This window comes from Ctenopharyngodon idella, chromosome 12 (genome assembly GCF_019924925.1).
Source record: "Ctenopharyngodon idella isolate HZGC_01 chromosome 12, HZGC01, whole genome shotgun sequence".
NCBI lineage: Eukaryota > Metazoa > Chordata > Actinopteri > Cypriniformes > Xenocyprididae > Ctenopharyngodon > Ctenopharyngodon idella.
The window spans coordinates 8,096,525-8,115,794 of NC_067231.1; the positions used below are offsets into that span (position 1 = coordinate 8,096,525).

At 35.9% G+C, this 19,270-nt stretch overlaps 1 protein-coding gene across 4 annotated transcripts in view; it reads left to right on the forward strand.

The window, feature by feature from the left end:
* raraa (retinoic acid receptor, alpha a) overlaps positions 1–13,883 on the forward strand; it is a 190,705-nt gene extending 176,822 nt beyond the window's left edge. For all 4 annotated transcript variants that reach the window (XM_051914971.1, XM_051914972.1, XM_051914973.1 and 1 more), the window contains 5 exons: positions 6,492–6,652; positions 9,893–10,069; positions 10,764–10,968; positions 12,609–12,767; positions 12,898–13,883. In XM_051914971.1, coding sequence (XP_051770931.1) covers positions 6,492–6,652; positions 9,893–10,069; positions 10,764–10,968; positions 12,609–12,767; positions 12,898–13,100 — 905 coding nt within the window. In that variant the 3' untranslated portion in view covers positions 13,101–13,883. The remainder of the gene's footprint in view (positions 1–6,491; positions 6,653–9,892; positions 10,070–10,763; positions 10,969–12,608; positions 12,768–12,897) is intronic.
* Positions 13,884–19,270: the final 5,387 nt, after the last annotated feature.

Below are 19,270 nucleotides of genomic sequence, written 5' to 3' on the forward strand. Positions count from 1 at the left end.
TGATTTTCTGATCATATTTTTTTCCAGGCACATTTTACCAATTCTAAACCACATCAATTATTAGGCAGGTTTTCTTTTACAGATAAAATGAGCCATAAAGCGATTTAACTCAGACTGAAAAGTCAGAAATTATTAAATGCCCATGAGAAGGATGCAATACTAATGCAATACTAGAAATTGCAAAGTTAAAGCATGACCATCGGACAGCAAAATCCTCATTGGGTCAGCAGGGTCAGAAAAAACAGGTGTAGAAGAAAAGACACATGTTAACTGCAAAAGAATTAAGAATTAAAGTGAAGAATTAAGTGTGAAACCATCAGGAGCCCTTTAGTCTCCAGCGCCACCATTTCCCAGAACCGCAACCTACCTGTAGTAGGTTGGTAAAGAATCCTAAAATATGACCCCCACTTAATAAGAATCACAAGCTGAAGTGTTGTGAAATACTTCAGCCTGTTTTTTTTATAGGCTTTATAGACAGACAGATTGAGAGTGACTCTTGAAGGACCAGCACCACTGTTTAAAAAATTTATCTTCCAGAATCTGGCAGTAAGTTTTGGGAGTTCATTTTTAGTCCATCTCCTACCCTGAAGTCCGTTTTGCAGAGATGGACTTCATGAACAATTATATATCACTTATAAATGATTAAATACAAAATTAATAGTGACGTGGTTTAGAATTGGTAAAATGTGCCTGGAAAAAAAATATGATCAAAATCAACTTCATAATGCCCGATTTCACCATTAGATTTAAAGGTGCAATTTGTAAAATTTGGGAGGATCTATTGACAGAAATGCAATATAATATACATAACTATGTTTTCAGTGGTGTATAAAGACCTTACGTAAAGCCATTTCTATCTACATACACCACGGGTCCCCCCTCCATGTCAAGTCGCCATTATGTGCCAGCATGTTTCTACAGTAACCCTTAATGGACAAACTTCTCTATAGAGTGCGTTTCATCACTGTGTTGTTCTACTTCTAAATCATTCATGTTTTTAGAGGCAGCTTGCGTCGTCACTACGTTGAATACGCAGTAGTAGTAGTAGTAGTAGTAGTAGTAGTAGTAGTAGTAGTAGTAGTAGTAGTCGTCTTTGTTAGAAGAAGAAACCTCATTGCTTCACTGGCTAATGTACTCTCTGCTTTCTCAGACGACGACTTCTTTGTCTTGTGTCGGCCAGACGGCCACCGTAGCTTCTTCTAAAGGGAGGGGGTGACCTCCGTTGGTTGCAATTTGCAACCTCACCGCTAGATGCTGCTAAAATTTACACATTGCACCTTTAATGTATTATTTTACTGGATATGGAAGTTTTTAATTTTTCGAGTGAATGCAATCACTGATAATACTATTATACATTGTAAAAAAAAAAAAGTCACAGCACAAAGGCATTTTAGGCTGAAAAAAGTGTGTATGTACATATATATGTATACTGTATTGGCATCAGTTTTTGTTTTTGTTGTTGTTGTTGTTTTTTTGTTGTTGTTTTTTTTGCATTACAGTAATGAGATATTACAGTCATGCAAAACATCTTAATGATCCTAAAACAGACTTCATGCACGTCATTATTTAGTGACCCATATTTGTTCTTGACAGGTTTCATGAAATTCTTTCAGTGATCATGTGCATGTCAAGCTTAATTTTATGGACCAGTCTGACAGATCCATGCACATGGGCCTCTAGCAGGCATCATGGCGAGCTTGTTGTTGCCGTTGCAGATGACCCATTAAATCAGTCACAATGACACAACCCACACTTGTTTCATTAAAGTGGGTTCTATGAATTCACACCTCTTGACTCATAGTACATTTAGAAAATGATGCACAGCGGCACTTTCACACTTCACTTCCTGCATACATTTGAACGCACAAAACATCTGTAATAAAACACACACACATGCATTGATTTTCAGCACAGCATGCTGGGTTCGCTCTGCTCCAAATGCATTAGACTCACAACTCATTTGCTGCTGCTGAGGAGGAGTAGAGATTGTGAAAAAGGAGGAGTGGAGAGAGCTGGAGCGGAGGGAGGAAACGTTGACATTTTTATCTTTTCATTGAATTTCATCTTTGTGATGGACGATCTGTCAGCGCTTTAATTTTCTCCTCTCAAATTATCCCTGTCAAGAACCTCATGCACACACACACACCCTGAAGTAGACATATTAAGGCCTGTTCACACCAAGATGAATGTTTGTCATGAAAATGCGGGGCCATAAACATTTTAATTTGAATTAGCAACTCTTAATGCATCTGTAACTATGGTTGGTGGAACTCACACACTCACTACTTTTATCAAGCAACAATGAATATCAAAAGAAAATCATAACCACCACTGGAGATGGATATTGAGCAGCTGTTGACGTTGGTGATGTTTGATGAGTGCCGTTGGAATTAACGGTTATCCGTTAACTGATCGATTATTTTTTCGATTAGTTGATTAACAAATAATCGGATGAACACAACTCATTTCTCCATCTCCGTGGGTAAACAAAACCGTTCATGATTAGTACAGGACAGCACAGGGCTTATTAATACGATTATATGGTTATATAACGCAACCATATTAAGCACAAAATATGGGACTGACAACCGTATTCTGTTGCTGTGTGAACGCAGCCTATATTCTGCCATTAGTTAGTATATAGTGTTGAGGATGATTTACTTCAGTGGCTACTGCTAATGATGAACATAAACTGAGAACAATGCATCTACATATTCCACACAAAACGACATATTTACGTCATCAATTACGTCAACGTGTTGTTTCAGCTATAATTGGAATACAAAAATCTGGATAGGATTGGTTGAATAGGTTAAACAGCTGTTTAAAAGATATCTTGATAAATCTCTGCTTCCTTTATTTCCCCTGCATGACAAGTGAGTGTCAAAAACAAAAAGTTGTGCAGCGCCGCTTTGTGTACCAGGATCACCCCAGTAAGCGCCACCTACTGTCAGGGAGTGAATTTGCATGTTCATTCATTGAATTTATCAATTAAATTTTGTTTTAATGCTTTAAAGCCATCAAGCCATCCTAGATGTATATGATCTTCTTTCAGACGAACACAATCAGAGATATATTTAAAAATATCCTTGCTCCTCCAAGCTTTATAATGGTTGTGAGGGGGGAGGGGGACATTTTGAAGCCAAAACAAATGCATTCATCCATCATAAAGTAATTCATACAGCTCCAGGGGGTTAATAAAGGCCTTCTGAAGCAAAGCGATGGGTTTTTTGTAAGAAAAATATCCATATTTAAAACTTTATAAAGTATAATAACTAGCTTCTGGCAGACGGACGTATGCATCGATTTGCGGCGGAAGAGTAAAGAGAAATGTCAGAGGATTTTGATAGAAGAGAAGAGGAGCTTGAGTTTGTTGCCCAATTTGTTTGAACCGAGAGGCGTCAAGGCTTATGCTACTCCTACTACTCCTACATCCTGCGTCATACATCACGCCCCAGAGGATTACTCATTTGGCACAAGTCGACTTGCACAGTATGCATGTGGTCAACTGCCGGAAGGTAGTTATTTGAATCTATATAGTTTTAAATATGGAAAAAACGCATTACTTCACTTCAGAAGGCCTTTATTAACCCATTGGAGCCGTATGGATTATTTTTTATAATGGATGGATGAATTTTTTTGGACTTCAAAATCTGAAGACCAAAAAAATCCAAAATCTATATCTCTGATTGTGTTCATCTGAAAGAAGATACTCATATATACTTAGGATGGCTTGAAGGTGAGTAAATTATGGGATACATTTCAGGAATAATCGTCAACTGTGCTTCAGAATGTGCAGTCGGTAAAACTGTGCCGCTCATTCACACAGATGTGCACAGAACATGCAGACTTCATATTTTAAGTCTTTTTATGGTAAAATATTTACAGACACTGGTCCATATCATTATCCACATTTTCTGCATCGCTGAAATCAGACACTACTACAGCGTATTTTTGAAAACGATAATGAATCGTAGCAAAAATATTGATTTGAATCATGATTCCATGATGAATTGTATAATTTAGTAAAGAAACTTAATTCGTTCTTAAAGCTGATATTTGCACACCTATCAGCCATGTTTTTTCAGCAGCGCTGTTATGAGATCACAATAAACAGACCCAAAAGACTACACAAGTACTTGAACGTAGCCACTCAAGCTCGATTCCACATATTGTTTCAGTCTGAAATGTCAAAGCACAGTTTATAATGCAACTCAAGTTACTTACATTAGTTTTAGTAGCACAATCTCTATTGGCCCCTTGGTATTGTTGCCGCCAGAGTGATGCGAGAACATATGTTAAGTATATATAACGGATCCAGGTAGTTGGCGTTTGCGTGCTTGCTTAGATCACGTTTCTGGCCATGTTTCTCTTCGTCAGCATATTTCTAGCCATATCGTCATCGATTCCGGTGTGTAAAAATCACCTTTCCAGACACACAAAAAATACTCATCATACTGCTGGAGAAAGACCCGTTTCCCGTTCTCTCTCTCTCTCTCTCACTGCAAGTCTCTCAGTAACGCTTGTGCATGAGTGATGGTGCAGCCAGGCTAATAGTTCTTTAATGACTTCATTAAATTGTGTTTTGCGGCTTATGATCGCTGTGCCAATCTGTCATTGGGGCTAATGTAGGCACGTTAAGATAGCCCACTTTTATTTAGGAATTAATTCCACATCTCCAGAGGCCTGAGAGAGGGATGCAGTGAGGGTCTGAGCGCTAGCAGAGATTGGAGAGAAAATAATGCTATGGCATTACAGTGTGTGTGTGTGTGTGTGTGTCATATAATGAGATTAGATTAGCTCTGGGTCTAATGAAACCTGTGGTGATCTATCAGCATTATGTACGACTTCATCCACCCGCTCTATTCATCAAACTACAAACACACACCCCGCAGAGAGAGAGAGAGAGAGAGAGAGAGAGAGAGAGAGAGAGAGAGTGTTTGAGATGGTACTGATGGAGGGGGTGTGATGGCATTTCTGCTTCCCGTCCTGTTTTTTTTTTTCTTTCCCCCTTTAACACCTTTTTTTTTCTCGCCTTTCCTCCCCTCATGGCTTGTCTTCACAGATGTGATGTGTTGGCTCTAACACATTTCCTCTCTCTGTCTCTCATCTCACTCCATTACTGCTGCTCACTGCATCTCAAACGGCCTTTCACTGCTACTCATGCAAGTTTTCTCTCTTTTTCTTTTCCCTTTCATCCCTCAGTCTTCTTGAGATCTCTTTCCTTTTCTGCCCACTTCCTGAAATAGCCACACATCTCACTTTGATAGCAAACTTGATGAATTTTATAAAATGTGAGTGTTTGAATGTTTTTAATATTGTAAAAGATGCCAATGTTTAATAAATAACAAAATAATAATAATAATAATAATAATAATAATAATACCTTTTAAAAAGTTAACTATAATAATTAAAATAATAATAATAAATATTTTTCAACAAATGCTAATATTTTATTAATTTTCTGCCCACTTAATTTCCTCCTGAAATTATATAAAAAAAAATATGCAGTGCTGATAAAATGCATGATAAAATGTGATTGAATGTTTTTTAATATTATAAAAGACACCAATATTCATTAAATAATAACAATATAATAACAAAAATATAATAACAAAAATAAGAAGAGATTTAATTATTCTATATAACTTTTTAAAATTAAATATATATAATAATTATATATATAAAATAATTATTAAAATATGTGTATCTTTATTTTAATTATTCTATCAAATGCTAATAATAATTATTATCATTAAAAAATGATTAGCATTTAATGAAAAAAAATTCTATTTAGTGAAAAATATCTTAATTTAAATTTCTATTTAACTTGTTAAAGTTCTTATTCTTAGATTTTAGATATTAGGTTACTAATTCTTATTAGTAGATTATGATCTACATCTTTGAATGTCATCTACACAAAAAAAAAATATTTTGTAAGAAATGAGCATTGTGTAACATTATTACATGCTGTATTATATTATTATTATTATTATTATTATTATTATTATTATTATTATTATTATTATTACTATGAAGAAGTAGAATAATAAGAATAATACAAATAATAATAACAATAAGCCGATGATTATGATGATGATAAAGAACAAGTTAAAATGTGTTTATAAAAATTATGAAAAATTCCAAAGACAGACTTTATTTATCAATTTAATTTATTTTGGCATAAAAATGCGCACTGATGAATCATACACAATAGGGACATGCAATCAATTTTGTTTCCCTTTTACTTTAAAGGGGCTTTTATAGAATTCAACTATTGTGTGGTAACAGCGGTGCATATTTTAGCTATTTTACAACAGCTTCAAAAGCAGCTCATACAATTAGAATTTTTATTCATTTTATAGCAGGCCTTGCGCTCACTTGGTGGCTTTTCACTTGGCCAGCCATTCAGGAAGTTTTTACTCTGAGTCAGACTTTAGAATCTGTACAGTCAGCACTGATCTTTGTTGTCTGTCTTTCTGTCTGTGTAGCGGTAAGAAACGACAGGAATAAGAAGAAGAAAGAAGAGAAAAAGCAAGAATGCACAGAGAACTACACGCTGAGCCCAGACACAGAGCAGATGATTGACAGAGTCAGGAAAGCCCACCAAGAGACCTTTCCCTCGCTGTGTCAACTCGGCAAATACACCACGGTAAGAGTGTGTGAGAGCTGCCTGATATACTCAATGTTCACTATTTGTGATGATTTAGCTTTGCCAGTTTCCAAACCATTTACCACGTCATCATTTCCAAATATTCACAGATATCATTGTGCTGCATTTTCTATTCATTTACATATTTTAGAAAAAGAAAAACATTTTTTGACAGCACCACAAAAGCTAGCGGCACCATCTTGGCTAGGGTACAAAATTGAATCCAGTTTTTGTCAAATTGCAAAGGTTGCAATTTAAGTATATAAATATAGTCTGATGTGCTGCGTGTTTTGTAGGTTTTTTTTTTTTTTTTTTTTAAACACACCATCATCTCATTATGATCCAGTGTTTTCGGCAGCTTGTTTCACAGTAAATACTCTTCCACATGAACTCCATCTTTGCAAGTGCTGTACATTTAAAAACACAACACACTACAACCATATTCCCAAATTTGTAATGAGAATTGTTTATAAATCTGTTATCAACAAAAGAGAGGTATTTGAGAAGGGAGAGAGAAGGGATATTCCACCCAAAAATGAAAATTCTGTCATCATTTACTCACCGTCATGTTTTTCCAAAAAAATATTTTTTCTGCAGAACATAACAGGAAAAAAAGCAAAGAAATTATTATTATTATTATTATTATTATTATTAGATGCTCAGTTTTTTCATTTTACGGTACACTATTATTATTCTAATAAGAAAAAAAAGCCTTTATTAGAAAAAAATTGGTTTTCCTTCATTTTTGTCCTGCTTAGCCCATGCCTGTTCATTCTTTTTTTACTTCATTTAATATTTTTAACTAGATTTTTACTGTATTTAACTTTTTACATTGCACATTTTGAACCTAGTAAGCAACAATGTTTAGTTGGAATTAGAACTGCACAATTCTGAGGAAACTGAGAATCACGATTCTTCCACAATTCTGAATAGACAACTAAACAAAGTAACATGTAATTTTCTACAGGTACTGAGAAAATGTTTTTTTGGATGCAGTTTAATTTGATGAAATTACACTCACAAAGACTTCAGTTGTTTCATTACTGGATAAATAAGTGTTTTTGAATTAATCTCTTGGATGAACGATTCAATGACATACATTTTTTTTAACAGTCACTTGTCGCCACCTACTGGTGTAACGTTGTAATTGATACAATCTCTTGAAGCTTTAAGTTACTTTCAGTAGGTGATTTTTTTTTTTTTTTTTTTTTTTTTTTTAATCGCTACTGTAGGCTACTGTTTATACCTGAACTATGAACTTTTATCGCAGTACTTCTGTGATAATTTGAATTATTATAACATAAATAATGATACTTTCTGGTTGAAAAGACTGTTTGTGAAGCTGTTTCATACCTCTCTGTGTCAGTGGCAGTGCAAACGCAGATTTGATTGTTCATACTTGTAGCTGAATCATTGTTATTTAAGAATAGGATCTCTTGGGTGTATGGATCGAGATTGCAATCTTTTAACGATTAATCATCAGTGTTGGGCACATTACTTAAAAAAAGTAATTAGTTATAGTTACTAGTTACTTCTCACAAATAGTCACTGAGTTAGTAACTGAGTTACATCATTATAAAAGTAACTAATTTACCAGGAAAGTAACTATTGCATTACTTCAAAAAAAAAAAAAAAAAAAAAATCAAATAACTTGGATGCCCCCAATATTAAATATAAGTCTAAAAATAAATTATTCTTGATCCAACTCGTAACTCATGATCCGCTCTTGCTCACGACATGAAATTTCTCTGTACTGTACTACGTGTTGTAGCCATTAAAGAAAACGTAGTTTCATATTATGTTTAAATAGGCCTATGTTATGTTTTAAATTCATCTATTTGATTATGAAAAGTGAACAGCATGAGTAAGATGTATCATAAGATGCGCAATATATCGGGAGACATAGAGTGGGTCAAACATGATTTTGACCACTTCATTAATTTTGTTTTGTAGAAAGGCTTTCTTTGAAGTGAATTTCATTTTGTAAAAATTTTATCTTGATTTGAATCAATGTTTCATCAACCAATTGCCTGGATTTAATAAATAAGAAGCAAATATGGCAGACAATATAATCATGACATGGAGGCGCCGGCGCGATCACTTGCATGTGAACTGGAGCGCATTAAAGGCTAAATGACCCGAAATTCAGCGTATAGGCTGCTTGCCTTGTAGACATGAGAAATATATCTACAGAAAGCTCGAAATGTCTACTTTTCAAATGAAATAATTCAAAATGAAAAGAAATAGGCTACTTTCTGATTATGTAATCCGAATGAAATGTGCATTCTCTCTCTAAGCGCGTCCACTGTGGAGATGATGAGAGTCCTCTATGTCAACTTCATCTTTGCAGCCGACACTGATTCAGAAAACATTACTTTATTAATAAACAGTTAAAATGTCTCCTTGCTGTTTTTGTCACATTCACAGCATTGTACATTATTATCAGTTTAAAATGATATGTTTATGACTAACCTGTACTATTTCTTAACAACAAAACGCTTTGCAGGTCTATCATCTCTAGTGACACACCAATCATCATCAGTTAGACTATGTGTCCCGCCCCAACACACACACCAGAAAAAAAAAACTTTGCAGGTCCTATGGCTGAGAGAGAGCCTACTCGGATGAAAACCGCTTCAGTGAGCTCAATTATAGTAATGCAGCATTTTTTTTTTGTCAGTAACGGTAACGGGGGGAAAGTAATTTGTTTGATTACTCGTTACTGAGAAAAGTAACGCCGTTTATTTATAATGCCGTTATTCCCATCACTGTTAATCATGCAGCTGTAGTTGAAATGATGGTTCTTCTGATTAAAAAAATAAAATATTGAGATAAATAAGCGATATCCTAAGAAACATCATCTAAAAGGCTGAGAAATGTAACCCTAGTGAAATCATTAGATTACATGTACTGTGGCTGTACTGCTGACTAATTCACAGCCCAATAAGGTCTTCATCTGTGAGGATATGACCTCATTGTTTTGACTTTGTGGTTTTTTTTTTTTTAACCAATGAGCTGACACTGACTGATGAATCAATGCTGTAATTATAGATATGTCTCAGTTTGTCAATAACTCCCACAAGAACCCCTTACTTATTCTGCTCCTGTGTTTACATGTAGACTTCACCAAACCTAATGGCCAGATTTCATGTGCCAGTCTTTCAGCCATTATTGATGCTGCTATTAAACATTTACCATAGCATTCTAGTGTACCTGAGTTTTGTTTCTGTCTGTGTACAGAGTAACAGCTCAGAGCGGCGCGTGTCACTGGACGTGGATTTGTGGGATAAGTTTAGCGAGCTCTCCACAAAGTGCATCATAAAGACCGTGGAGTTTGCCAAGCAGCTGCCGGGATTCACCACCCTCACCATCGCAGACCAGATCACACTGCTGAAGGCCGCTTGCCTCGACATACTGGTGAGAACAAGTCCAAAATTAGCAAAGCCTGCAGTGGTGCAGATGTTATGATGGGCTACATTTACGTCGCTAAAGCCTGAATATAGACTGAAGATCACACTTCACTGAAAGTTATAGGTTCAAACCCCACAAGCATTCCCTTGTGAAAAAGAAGTGTGCTTCTTCTCTACTCAATTTAACTTTATTATTACAAATGTGTAATTACAAATATATTTAAATACATGACATAAAAGTTTCAATAGAAATGACATTAAAGTATATTTTAGTGTACCATAAATAATTGTTAGTACACTTTTACCTTATTTCAAAGACAATAGAAATAAATATGAAATTACATTAAAAAAATGTACACAAGTCCTACTTAGGTGGGTCAAAAAAGCACTTTAAAGTTCAACTAACTGCATTTAATATAAATTTAAACTATAATACATAATAATATTGTTCTTGTAATACGTTATTGTAAATAATATCCAATTAATATTATCCAATTAAGTGTCTAAAAACATTACATTCCATTCACACTTAAGTATATATACATTTAAAGTATCTTATTTATTTCCATAATATGCTGACTTTTTTACAAGGGTTGATCCATGAACTTTCACCACTATTCACCACTGTTTCTTTGTAGAATTTCTCTCATCCCAGTTTAATATGCAGAGTTAAGTCCAACACTCTGCTTCTCTGCTTTTAGATTTTGAGGATCTGTACCCGCTACACGCCTGAGCAAGACACCATGACTTTCTCTGACGGGTTAACGCTGAACAGAACGCAGATGCACAACGCTGGCTTCGGTCCGTTAACAGACCTGGTGTTCGCCTTCGCCAATCAGCTACTACCGCTAGAGATGGATGACGCAGAGACGGGACTGCTCAGTGCTATATGCCTGCTGTGTGGAGGTACACACACTGTATTCTGACTTACGGCCTGGTTATTAAATATACAGTTATTTATACATATAATTGTGTTTTTAAAAGGCTAGACAGTAATGTCAGTGATCTTAAACCCTAGATAAGGCTACACTAAATAATACTGTATGCCTTTTTTAAGGATGGGACATTGTTCCAGTTTGGCAAATATAAGAGTTACTTTTCATTTTATATATATATATATATATATATATATATATATATATATATATATATATATATATATATATATATATATATATATAATAAAATTTCATTTCCTATTCCAAACATAACAAGTGTCTCATGTCTTTTGATACATGGACCTCTAGTGCCACACAGTGTGTGATGGTGGTATTGCACTCATAATGTTCAGAGAAATACTGTATATGAAAAAAGAAATGTTTAAAAGGGTGAATCTCATGAAAACATGTCCAGGTCATATTTTACCATAAACTTTACTTAAAGCCTTTATATATATATATATATATATATATATATATATATATATATATATATATATATATATATATATATATATATAACATTAATTATGCCTTGTAATGTACATTGTATGATCTCATGAATAATTGTAACTACAGTTATAATACATTATAATACTTATCTATTAATTGAACACACCTTTAGAAAGTATAATGCATTAAAACACGTGATAAACAACCATTTTCAGATGTAACAAGGAATCTGCGAATATAATCCATTTTTACTTTGGTTACAATTATTTATGAAAGGATATAATGGATTGAAACAAACAATTATGAATACCTTTATAATGCATTATGCATAAAGGCTTTAAGTAAAGTGTTACCGAAATGATGGTATTTTGCATTAAGATAACACTATCCATTTAAATTAATTCATTTAAAAATAAATAAAATATTTAATAAAAAAAATATATATATATATATCTAAAATCATCATAAATAAAGGCTTTACGATAACACTAAGACTATATAAATACTTTATTATTTAAATAATGTATAAAAAGCTGTATATATTATATAATATATTTTACATAATATTTAAAAAATATTACATGTAAAATTTAAAAAATGATTTTTTACAGTAAATAAATTTCTCTTAAAATTATCATAATTTAAGGCTATAAAATAAATACTAAAGATTTTATAGGTATTTTGCTATTTTAATAATATAACAGCATAAAAATATCATATAATGTATATTCTTTAATATTAATATTCTGTAGTTTTTTTCTGTTTTGATTTTTTTTTTTTTTTTTTTTTTTTTTTTTTTCATTCATGGTTTTGGGAGTGCTATAATGTCACAATGCAAAAAAAATGAATGTAATTAGGCTTTTTTTTTTTTTTTTTTTTTTTTTTTGATATTGGGGTGAAATATGACCTGGGCTGCATTTCCCAAAAGCATCATGAGCTAAGTTGATCATAGAAACCATTGTGGCAATTATTTTATGATCTACTTAGGCTTACGATGCTTTTGGGAAATGCAGCCCTGGACAGTTTTCACAGGTTTCATGAGAATCACCATCTACCAATATTTGCCCAATCCGAATTTGTGCTATGAGCTCTCATACCACATTCTGTGAGCTGAATTTTACAAGACTGTGAGCTGAATATGAATGGTTTGTGCAGATCGGCAGGACCTGGAGGAGGCCGATAAGGTGGATGTACTGCAGGAACCGCTGCTGGAAGCACTGAAGATCTACGTGAGAAACAGGAGGCCACACAAACCTCACATGTTCCCTAAGATGCTGATGAAGATTACCGACCTGAGGAGCATCAGTGCCAAGGGTGAGTTAAATTCACTCGCATGACTTGTGCATGGATAATCCTACTTTTATTTTCCTTTTTTTCAGGTTGACTATAAAGAAAATACATGTGTAGCTACTTGAAAACAAAATTTATTTTTCATCCCTCTCAGGGGCAGAGCGTGTGATCACCCTGAAGATGGAGATTCCTGGCTCCATGCCTCCTCTCATTCAGGAGATGTTGGAGAACTCTGAGGGTTTGGAGAGTTCCTCAGGTGGGGTCAGTTCACGGGCCACCGGCGCCCCTCCAGGCAGTTGTAGCCCCTCCCTTTCTCCCAGCTCCGCCCAGAGCAGCCCACCCACGCAGTCACCATGACAACCATCATCACCACCATCATTAGCCACTTATCGACTACTGTGTGCCCTCCTCGACACGACAGCAGACATGTTCAAAAGCACGAGCTCATATTGCCGCCCCTCTGCCTGTGTTCCTCAGAGACTAAAGGGGGGATAAAAGGTGTGTTGCCGGAATTTTGTTTCCTTTCCTCAGATCAGACTGTGATTGTATTCCTCCTCAATTTCCCTTTGGATGAAGGGAGGAAGACCGCTAGAGGGTGAAGACAAAAAGTGCAAGAATGAATGGACAAATGTATAGAAGGATTTAAAGGACTTTTCTTCTGTTTCGATTCTTATGGCCTGGACTTCTGTTTCCAATGACCAGAGACTGATTTCCTAAAAACTAAAAATATATATAAATATATATAGAGAAAACATGGAATGATTGTGATTCAGAACAGAATGAAACATGGACTTGATGTAAAGATGCAAATGTATTTCCTCACTTTTTCTCTTTATGCCTATGAAAGGGCAAAGAGTGAATTGTTTTATTTCAGACTGATGATGATGTTTTTCATGGAGAAAAAAACATTGAAAAGAATATTAATTTCCACTCACAAAAATTGTGCACAGAAGATATAAAAAAAATGGTCGCAACAAACACAATTTGTGTAATGTGTTCTTCTTGCTCTTGTCTTTAAGCTACCAGCAAATACCTCAAGGATTAATTTCATACCATATTTTATTACTGTGTTTTGCTTAATATTTCAGAAATAAATTACAGAAAAGGTTCTTGCATCAATGAGAATTCTCAAAGTTCTAATATACTCTCTGCAAAGTTGTTTTTCGTTCTTCACTCAGGGGTAAACAGGAGTTCTACTGTAAATAGCTGTGCAATGGTATAGTCTACTGTTTTTCTTGTGTCTGACCTTGCCGAACTGAGTAAACAAATGAACCTGAAAACATTTCTATGTCAAAAAAAGTACATAATATTAAAGTTTTCAAAAATGTTTTGCGCTGACTATAAAAACACTTGGCCAGATTTTGTTTGAAATGAAGCCACACCTGTTCATTCTTCGATTTCGCTTTAAGTATATTGGGGCCTTCATTCTAGACAGTATTTCATTAAACAAAAAGTAGTACACAACCACAGAGGCTTTCGCACCGGGTAGTTATAGGAACTCAATTATGGGAACTAGCTACCAGGGCAGTCCCGAGAACTAAATTTTCTCCTAGGGGCATTTTCCTGGTTGCATTCGCACCGCCATTAGGAACTCTGAAGTGACGTAAGCCCTTACTTACATCCTGCTTCTCTGGTTGTTGTGCAGAACTTTTATTTTGATAGCGTGGCAGACTTTTGTTTTGACTGCGCTGAGAATGCGAGAGCCTGAGAACACAGCACTCCCATTCTCCATCTTCATTAGTTTACAAACTGTGTAACAATCCTATCTAATACGTTACAAGGCTTTTTAAAAATGGCGGGTGTTGGTGTTTCACAAGAGTTTGACCAATCCTAGTTCCTAGGTCTAACACAGCACAATTACTATGAAGTAGGAGCTAATTTAGTCCCCCCAAAAGGTATTCCCATTCAGTCGGTTCACTCTGTACAACACATGACTATGGGATATCGCGCCCTTTATTCACACCAGAAAGGCGATGACACATACCGACGTGGGCGGACCTAACTGCTCACAGCATATAAATGCTGTCACAATCATCATCTCCCTCATTCTTCAGCTCTTCACCACGCTGCTAGCACCATCACGCCACATTCACAAGAAAAATCCATTGTGGTGACCTGTTGAAGCAATGGTATAAAAAGAGAATGTTTTTTTTTTTGTTCAAGTTTAGCTTTAGAGTTGTCAAAAGTACCGATTTCGGTACCAATCGGTACTGAAATTTTAAAAATGTGATGCTTTGAGTGCTGTTGAGCGGATTCGTAAACACCTGATTGGCCATTGTGTTCACGGCTCATTGGATATGTCTGTGATTGGGTACAATGATCAACGCATGGGACACAGAAGTGTTTGAATTTGAAAGCATTTTGAAAGCGGGAGCGGAAGCGTTTGAAAGCAGGTGTCTAACGCTCCCGTGTGTATCTGTGTAAGTGCTCGGTGGAGAGTACCATTGATGACTATTTACAACATTGAAGCCAATCACAGACATATCTGATGAGCCGTGAACACAATGGCCAATCAAAGGTGTTTACGAATCTGCTCAACAGCATCACATTTTTAAAATTTCGGTACTGACTTGGTACCGAAGTTGGTACTTTTGACAACTCTATTTAGCTTAGCTAACAAAGGGCTAATTAACTAAATGTCTAAACACAAATGTTCTTGCCCCTGTCCTACGGCATTTGGGTATTTACTGTCAGAAAATGATACTCATGAGCACTGTCAGGTGTTATTGGCAATTGTCCACGCTAAGCTGGCTCTCTCCAACCCAGCTCCATCTTTCCACACTCAAATGGTGTATAGCGTTGAGCGGTGTATAGCCTTCGGGGCCGGGGACAAATAAGTTCACATAGTTAGAAGGTGCGGGGGAAGCGGGGTTAGTGTCGGCCCCCCCAGTGGAGCATTCGCTTACTGCATACCTAGCGCAGACTCAAAATATTGGCATTGCAGGTACCTCCATTCTTCCAACGGGTCTGTGCCGGTTCTCGTACAACCAGCTCGGCAGGATTTATAGTGATCAGTCTTGCATGGCTAGAGCATTGAGCACTATGTCCTTGCTGCAGACATACCAGGCTATTTGCTTGGGGGAACTGAGTGAGGCCGTGACAGGGGGGAGGCTATGTAAGGTGCTTATGGGGGAAGTACAGTCCGCAGCCGACTACATACTACGAGCAACACGTTGCGCATTAGTGTCAATTGGGTCATGCGATGGCCAGTACCGTGGTGGCTCGGCATCATCTTTGGTTGACCCTTGCAAACCTGCTTGAACGAGATCAGAATGATTTCCTCAACGCACCAATCTCCCTGTCCGGTTTGTTTGGTGAGGGTCTGGATGCTTTTCAGGCATGGCTTGAGGATTCTAAGAAACAGGTGGAATGTCTGAGGGGTTCAATGCCGAGGAAATTTAGCAGACCAGGCTGCACAACCACGGTTTAGGCCATCTTCCCGACCGCCACCAGCCAAGAGGCCAGCCTCAGCAACAGCGTCAAGGCCCAGTGCTTGGGGAGCTGGCCCGACGCACACACAGCCTAAACAACAGGTGGGGTTGTGGAAGAAGGGTCCACCCCCAGCAAATATTTCTCTGTAGAAAAGAAGGGGCAGTCGGATCCCTAGTCCGCAAGAGAGAGAGGAATGTCAGTCCAGAGCACCGTGTTCTTCTCTCAGCTTTGTGTTCAGCATACAATGCCTTATCTTGATTGGTCAAGATGATTAAAATGCTTTAGAACCACTAACCTCGCAATCAGGCCATATGCCGACAGACAAGGAAAATGCAGTCATATGCAATATCCACCAATGTTTGCAAAAGAACGCAGGGGTTCACCAGTTGACTACAGGGATCCTCGCTGTCTGCCCCTGCTGGTGGTGCACTTATACAGTAACACTGTGGGTCCTTCGCAAGATTCAGTTAGGTTATCGCTTATCCCATTTTCAGTGTAGGAGAGGGTTTCCCCAGTGCTGAAATCCGTGTTCTCTTCTGCAAAGGGGCAATTCAGGTTGTTCCACAAGGGAAAAGTGGAAGTGGAAGAGGAAGCCATTACTTCCTCCTCCCAAAGAAAAGTAGGGGCTTGCACCCTTTCCTAGATTTGCGGCAGTTGAACAAGCACCTCAGGCATTACAAGTTCAAAATGATTACAGTAAGTCACCTGTTATGCTCTCTGCATCCCCAGGTTTCCATTGGTGAATTTGACTGATTTGTTTTTTTGTTTTTTTTAACATCACAATCCACTCAGGGCACAGAAAGTTTCTGAGGTTTTCTTTTGAGGGGATTGCGTACAAGTTTCAGGTCCTGCTATTTGGGCTGTCCCTAACATCACTCATATGTAAAATATGTGCAGAAGCGACATTGTCTCCGCTGTGTCATCAGGGCATGAGAGTGTTTGCCTATTTGGATGACCTGCTTCTGGCTGCAGACAGCAGGGAACAAGCAGTGTTCCCTTTTACGACAGCTGGGGCTTATGGCTGGGGAGGTCGCATTTGAAGGCTGTATATGTCACCGAGGAGGTCTCATTTAAGAAAAGTAACCATTAGATTGCGAAGTAAGAAAGAAATTACAGTATTTTACACCTCACGAGGAAAAACAGTCAATTTTATTACGGTTACTTAAATAAGACATACTTGATAACGTATGCAGCCTTCAAATGCGACCTCTGGAGGACGCAGTCTCTGAAATGAGACGCAGCTATTGGTTCATGGGTTCACAGAAATCGCCCCTAGTGGAAAAATTGAAATTTCGAAAGATTTTGAAACATTTCAAAACAGTTGACGTACTTAACAGATGATGTAATGATGCCTTGTTTACTGAAATCATGTTATTTTGGCAGTTCGATATGCGCTCTGAATCACTGGTCTGAAGCAAATGATTTGCTTCAAACTAGTTTCAAAGCTTCACGAAGCATGTTTTGAAAGTGCCCCTCACTTCACAGCTAACAGATGTGAGCTAAAAGACAAACCTTGAAGCAAATTATTTTGTTCTGGGGAAGAAAGGTTGAGTTCTAAAAGTAGGTAAGTATTAGTTTGCGTATGTGTTTAAAGTTCATGCTAACAATGTAAAACAGGTGTACTGTAGGCTAATACTAGAGCACTACCAGATTGCTTTGTATGGGATCAAGAACAAAACAAGGAGGTTAATTAATGGAAAAGGTATGAAAAAGATGCCAAAAAAAAACTGTCATCTACTGAGACTTGAGTGTAATTTTTATTTAGCACAAAGTTTCTCATCTTCACAAGTGAACATTACTGCAAGTGAACATTATTTGACCTTTTGCTGCTGTTTTGTTCATAGTTATCATATCATGTCACACAACTTAATGTGGTAGGCCTACTTGATGTTATACACTACCAGTCAAAAGTGTTTGAACTGAAAGATTTTTTTAAATGTTTTTTTTTTTTTTTTTTTTTTTCAGTAATTTTGTGAAATATTTTTACAATTTAAAATAACTTTTCTATTTGAATATATTTTAAAATGCAATTTATTTCTGTTGGCAAAGCTGAATTTTCAGCATCATTACTCCAGTCTTCAGTGTCACATGATCCTTCAGAAATCATTCTAATATGCCGATTTGCTGCTCAAGCAACATTTGTTATTATTATATTATACAACATTATTAATATAAAGCTTTTGCAACATTATAAATGTCTATACTTTAACTTTTGATCAATTTAATACATCCTTGCTGAATAAAAATGTTAAATTTATTTAATTTCTTTCCCAAAAAAAAGAAAGAAAGAAAAAAGAAAACTTACAAAAGTTTTTTTTTTATTTCAGAAAAATGCTGTTCTTCTGAACTTTCTATTTATCAAATAATTCTGGGGAAAAAAAAAAAAAAAGTACACAAATGTTTTCAACATTGATAATAATAATGAATGTTTCTTGAGCAGCAAATCGGCATATTAGAATGATTTCTGAAGGATCATGTGACACTGAAGACTAGAGTAATGATGCTGAAAATTCAGCTTTGCCAACACAGAAATAAACTGCATTTTAAAATATATTCAAATAGAAAACAGTTATTTTAAATTTTAAAAATATTTCACAATCTTAATGTTTTTGCTGTATTTTGGATCAAATAAATGAAGCCTTGATGAGCAGAAGAGACTTATTTTAAAAACATTAAAAAAATCTTACCGTTCATATATACATATATAGCCTATAACAGTAAACAGTCATCAGAGAAGAGAGAAGAGATGTCACTACAAGATGGAGGGGAAGTATTTTTGATTAAAGATTACAGGACACATGAATTTAAATAATAATAATGATGTGCACGGATATACGACAATACAATAATTTCTGGAAACATTTTAGAGACATATTACATTATATAATTTTAATTTATATAATTTCATATAATTTATATACTTATTTTGGAACATCACAAGGACATTTCAACCGGTTTTTATTTATTTATTTATTTATTTATTTATTTATTTATTTATTTATTCTCTCTCTCGATGAAATGTACAGCTTTCTACTGCGAAATACATCAGCCACAAACAAATAACTTTGAATACTTGGTGACTTTTATTATGACAG